The following is a 6,000-nucleotide window of genomic DNA, read 5'->3' as shown; positions in this document are numbered from 1 at the left end:
CCCTGTTCCGTTCAATCCTTCACTTGTTAAAAGTACTTTCACAGATACCCACCTGTGCCTATAAAACTAATTCATTTGCTCCTTACCACAAGTTGGGATTTGGAGAACGTGCATTTCTGTGGGTTAGACTAGCTCAGTAACTTTTTGGTAGGACAGTGTCTAGAGCAATGAGCATCTTCTCTGAGTCTAATGCAGCGGTATCTGGTTGTTAAAGGTGACGGCCAGCTCCAGGACAACAGAAGGGCAAGGCTCAGGAGGGAGACATGGGACTTGAAGACACATCGACCACATAGTACCTAAAAGGAATTCATGATTGAGCTGGTAGTGCAATCCAAGACTCTGGCCATAGAGACCCCTCAGCAACCCCCCAGGGAGCTACAGAATTACTAAGAAGTTCTGTGACAAAGTATGAAGGAATATCTCTGACCACATGGACATTCTGACATTCATCTAGGCGTCACTTGGGTTCTGACATATGATTGTGGGCCAAGGCAGCCCATCAGTGTTGTATAGTGTTGTATTTATGGTCTTAGCCAACTATGTTTTCTCCAGTCTCCCAAAGCCTGCTCACCTTCGAGCGGAGTGTGAACACTCAAGCATCAACTCCTTCAGAGAGGGCCCAATGTCACCTGGCTGATTTGTGGTACAGCTGACCTGGAATCTGATCATGAGGCTATGGTCACCAAATCCAAAGCTTTTTCCAAGGTCACCTGGGTAATAAAGGGAAATGTTATCACTAGAAGCCAGGACTCTCAATTTGTGAGGAAGCACTCTTTTGGGGATCAGGCCTTTCATTAGATGACTGTAAATTTTGGAACAGTGTTTTAAAGAATTCTGGACAGAAATCAGAGAAATTTCTTTATTTAAGCTTTATTTAGTTAACTGGTTAGTTTTGCATGGCAGTGAATAAAAGAGTCTCCAAAAGACAGGTATCAGTCAAATGGAAGTAATATCAACAATAACACTACCCTTTAGTGAGCACCTATTATGTGCTCAGTTGTGGAATAGCACAGTGGTTAAGAACACTGAGCTCGATTCAGACTATTCAAATGTTTGGATTTGAAATCTTGGCTTTCCCATCTAACTAGCAGTGTGACTTTGGGAAAATTACTTAACCTGAGCTTCAGTTTCCTCATTTATAAGTTGGATAATAGTGCCTACTGATAGTATTGCTATGAAGATAAGAGTCATGAGAAATGTTCTGCAGAATAGTAAGCGCTATCAAATTCTCACTGTTCAATACGTAAAACCTGGAGCCATGCTCAACAGTAAAAGTTAACAAGAGTTAACTAGAGCAATCCAATAAGGACACAGCTCCTTCAGGAATGAGGATTTGGGTCACCTCATCAGGAAAGGTCCTGGCATCCACACCTTCCCCACATCCCATGAGCTTGAGGGACAGCTGGCTCTTGGGTTGGAGCAAGTGGTTCAGGCCTAAGCTTATCAGCCATGCTTCTGTACTTACTGGCTCAGGGATGGGCAAGTGACCCACTTAGGGCCCATGAAACCAGACGGAGGCCTGCTGGGAGCTGCTGGAAAGTTTTCTTGCTTTTCTAAGAGGAAGTTTGAAGGAAACCTGCTCTGTCTCCCCAAATGCAAATGGGGAAGCATATAGCCCTTGAAGTTGTTGCCAGCAGTCTCAGAACTATGAGGGGGAGCCAGCCTCAGCATAAGGCCCACACCACAAAAGGCAGAGAGGAGTTGGAGAGAAACAGTCCTGAGCGATCCTGTCAACCTGCTGATCAAACCAACCCTGAAGCCCACCACACTGTTAGCTTTTCAGTTCTTTGAGCTAATGTATTGTTTGTTGTTCAAGGCCCTCTGCGGTGGGTTGCCTATTACTCAAACATTCCTGTTACGATAGGGAAGGCTCTGCAAGTGATGGTCACAGGCTCCTCACCCACAAGTCACTGTCATACACCTTCTAGGAGAACAAAGAGAAATGTAAAAAGCCTAGGTCTAGGAAAATGTTGACATGACACTTGTGAGCTCTCAATGGAAAAAGCCAGGTGAAGAGGAGACTTCAGAGACAGAGGTAGCCACACTTCCCTGCTTGTCACCCGTGGGCTGTATGTCCACAACTGTACGCATAATTTCTCCGTTCACTGACTCTCACGTACCAAAACGCAGACCACAGCTAAAGCTCCTATGTGAGCAGGACACAGATGGTTTTGTATGTAAAGAGGATTCTTCTCTTCTCATGGTAAGTCCTCAAAGGCATTTGGGTCTCCCCTGGATAAATGTCTAACACATACGTTTCAAAATCAAATATTATACAAACCAAGGTATCTTCAAATTCAAGCAGTGCGTCAAAGTGACAAACGCTGTTCTGTCAAAAAGGATCACTTTATTCAACTATACATAACATATACAAAAGCAAGCAAAATCAGGATGTTTTCCTCAGCCATCCTTTCCACATTTTGTGTAGTTTTAGTGAACTATAAACCACTGTTTTCTTCATGCCTACAAGACAAAAAGAAGAGATGGTTAGAAAGTTGGGGCTTGATGACCAGATACTCTGCTAGAGCTTCCATGATATTCTCATCAGAGACCTGTCTTTGGAAGGCAGCAGTGATAGGCTGATTGGTGGGGCCCAGGAGACCCTGGGAGCCGAAGATGATTAAGGATCACCATGGTCAACATAAGGGGGAGAGATTCTGATTTAGGCATTACTGCCACAGTGACATGAATGCCAAAGGTACCTGAGTTAATGGGATAAGTGAATCTTTCGAGTTACGAGCCTATCGAGTCTATCGTCAGCCTTTGACTTCAGTAGCTCTTTTAAAAACGAGAAAGGATGGGGCACCTGGGTGGCTCAGTCGGTTAAGCGGCTGACTTCGGCTCAGGTCATGATCTCACTGTCCGTGGGTACGAGCCCCGCGTCGGGCTCTGTGCTGACAGTTCAGAGCCTGGAGCCTGTTTCAGATTCTGTGTCTCCCTCTCTCTCTCTGACCCTCCCCTGTTCATGCTCTGTCTCTCCCTGTCTCAAAAATAAATAAAACATTAAATAAAAAAATAAATAAAACATTAAATAAAAAAATAAAAACGAGAAAGGAAAACAAAGACAAAACGCTGCATGTAAATGGACATCCGCAGCCCCCCTTCTGACTCCCAGTGCCTGCATCCCAACCACCCCCAGTTCCCTGCCACTGCGTCACTGAGTACCCCACCGGCCTGCCCAGAACGGGTATCACTTCCATCCTTCTCCGTCTGTTCACTCCATCCCCCTTTCAGATTCCTTCTGCAGAAGTGCCTTCCTGGATGCCCCAGGCCGATTCAGATGCTGCTCCTCCTGGTCCCACAGCACCTGTGCTGGCCACGCGTACAGCACTTACCACACTGCGTGGTGCTTGTCAGTTTACTGAGCTGTCCCTCTGCCTAGACTGGGAGCTCCTTAAGGACAGGGAGCATGCCTCATTTGTCCCTGTATCCCCATCATCTAGTACAGTGCCTGGCATATAGCAGGTATTCGGTAAACGTTTTTGAAATGATGTGACAGATGCACCTCATCCAGATATGCGACCTTCTAGCTCCCCACCTACTTAATCACAAGTACCTGATGAAACCGGAGGAGAGGCTCTCTGGGGGCCAATGGGACAGAAGTAAAATGGGATAGAATAATGGGATGCTATTTGTCTGTCAGATCTAATAGGATCCAATTTGCAGACGGTATTATGGGCTCAACTTCCTTTGTGCTGAGGATGAGATCATTTAGTCTGTGTTTCAGGGTGTGGCCCAAAGATCCCAACAGTCTTTTTCATCATGAGATACAAATTGTGGTGTGTGTTGCAAGTCTGAAACACACACTTCTGACAGTGCACCTTAAGCTTTGTGGATGAGTAACAGGATTAACTCTGGAGACTCCTACTATGGGGGTTTGAGTGGTCTCTTGAAAATACCTGGGTGTATTACCTGGAAGCTGCCCAGTCCACTCAGAACCTTCGAAGAAGCTACTGCAGGCAGTGGTGGGTAAAAAGGCAGCATATCAGGAAAATTGTTAGCGAATACTTCTATAAACTCTGGCCCAGCTTTTCTACTGATTATTTGCAAACTGACATAGCGTAGTCAAGAAACTCAGAGCTCCTTTCTCTGCCTCCGCCTCTTTTAATTTTCTCCCTGGAGCAACCACTTTGGTGAACCTCACCCAGTTGAGCATTGAGACTGGAAACTTATTACGTAAGGTTCTTTTTTTTAATATTCCAGCCGGAGCCAATCAAGACACTAAGCAGAACACAGGTGGTGCATACAGTAAGGTTCAACATAGCAACCCCAGGGCATTGAGTCACAGCTAGAGGAAGATGCATCAACCATGGTTAAGTCCCAGCGCAACTTCACAAACCTTACGTACAGACTCCTTGGAGCATAACATTTAAGGTAAATACCTAAAGTACATGAGCGTCACCATGTAGCCATGTTTTGCTGCTACTGCACAGAAACCTCTCTTCGTTGAAAACGGTCTCTCCCTTTGATGGCTCTGACAGAGTGAGTCTCAGAAAGACTGCAGGAGGGAACTGTGTTAGAAAGAGCACTGGAATAGGAGTCAAGAGACCTGAAATCTAGTTGCAGCTGGACCACAAACTTACAGTTTGTGACTCACTCTCTCTGCACCTTGACTTTCCCATCTGCAAAAAGACTGGTTGGACTAGTTCAGGGTTCTCTAACAACGTCAGTCTGTAGGAAAGTGAGGAGGAAACTGTAGGAAAGTTTGCTGTCTGTGTGCACGTGTGCATTTCTGTGCAGAGTGTGCAGTTTTTGTCAGATTTTCACAGGGAGTCAGGATTTGCAGAAGGTTAAGAACCAACAGATTGGAACAAAGAATTCTTTCGGCCTTAATATTCTAACTGCAGTTCAGGTAGAAGAATAACAGTGCATGAGGTTGGGAGTGGGCAACATTTCCTAAACAGGGCACAAAAGCTGCTCCCATAAAGGACATTGATAAACTGGACTGAAAAAAATTAAGAGCATCTTTTCATCCAAAGATACCATCGAGTAAAGGATCTATACACTTAAAATTATAGAAAGCTTATAGAAGAAATTGAAGAAAACACAAAGAAATGGAAAAATATTCCATGCTCATGGACTGGAAGGACAAATATTATTAAAATGTCAATACTACTCAAAGCAATCTACACATTCAATATAATTCCTATCAAAATAACACCAGCATTCTCACAGAGCTAGAACAAATGATTCTAAAATTTGGGGGCGCCTGGGTGGCGCAGTCGGTTAAGCGTCCGACTTCAGCCAGGTCACGATCTCGCGGTCTGTGAGTTCGAGCCCCGCGTCGGGCTCTGGGCCGATGGCTCGGAGCCTGGAGCCTGTTTCCGATTCTGTGTCTCCCTCTCTCTCTGCCCCTCCCCCGTTCATGCTCTGTCTCTCTCTGTCCCAAAAATAAATAAAAAACGTTGGAAAAAAAAAAAAAAAATTTTAAAATTTGTATGGAACCAGAAAAGTCCCCAAATAGCCAAAGTAATGTTAAAAAAGAAAACCAAAGCTGGAGGCATCACAATTCCAGACTTCAAGCTGTATTACAAAGTTGTAATCAAAAAGAGACACATAGATTAATGGAATAGAATAGAGAACCCAGAAATGGACCCATAAATGTGTGGCCAACTAACATTTGACAAAGCAGGAGAGAAAATGGAAAAAAAGACAGCTTCTTCAGCAAATGGTGTTAGGAAAACCAGACAGCAACATGCAGAAGAATTAACATGGACGACTTTCTTACACCATACACAAAAATAAACCCAAAATGGATGAAGACCTAAATGTAAGACAAGAAACAATAAAAATCCTAGAGGAGAAAATAGGCAACAACCTCTTTGACTTTGGCCACAGCAACTTCTTACTAGACATGACTCTAGAGGCAAGGGAAATAAAAGCAAAAAGGAACAAGTGGGACCTCATCAAAGTGAAAAGTTTCTGTACAGTGAAGGAAACAATCAACAAACTAAAAGGCAATTGACAGAATGGGAGAAGATATTTGCAAATGACATATAA

The 6,000-nt window shown here is 44.2% G+C and overlaps 1 protein-coding gene across 7 annotated transcripts in view; it reads right to left on the bottom strand.

Annotated features, from left to right (window-relative positions):
• Window positions 1-2,327: 2,327 nt before the first annotated feature.
• The window catches only part of TAMM41 (TAM41 mitochondrial translocator assembly and maintenance homolog), a 50,550-nt gene continuing 46,877 nt past the window's right edge, over window positions 2,328-6,000 (bottom strand). For all 7 annotated transcript variants that reach the window (XR_009260699.1, XM_058725970.1, XM_058725972.1 and 4 more), the window contains one exon: window positions 2,328-2,463. Coding sequence is in view for 6 of the 7 variants with exons in the window: in XM_058725970.1 (XP_058581953.1) it covers window positions 2,387-2,463 (77 nt within the window). In the remaining variant the exon portion in view is untranslated. The remainder of the gene's footprint in view (window positions 2,464-6,000) is intronic.

The sequence above is a fragment of the Neofelis nebulosa genome, chromosome 4, assembly GCF_028018385.1.
Source record: "Neofelis nebulosa isolate mNeoNeb1 chromosome 4, mNeoNeb1.pri, whole genome shotgun sequence".
Lineage (NCBI taxonomy): Eukaryota > Metazoa > Chordata > Mammalia > Carnivora > Felidae > Neofelis > Neofelis nebulosa.
Note: the sequence above shows the minus strand (reverse complement) of the source record. Positions and strands in the feature narration are given on the sequence as shown.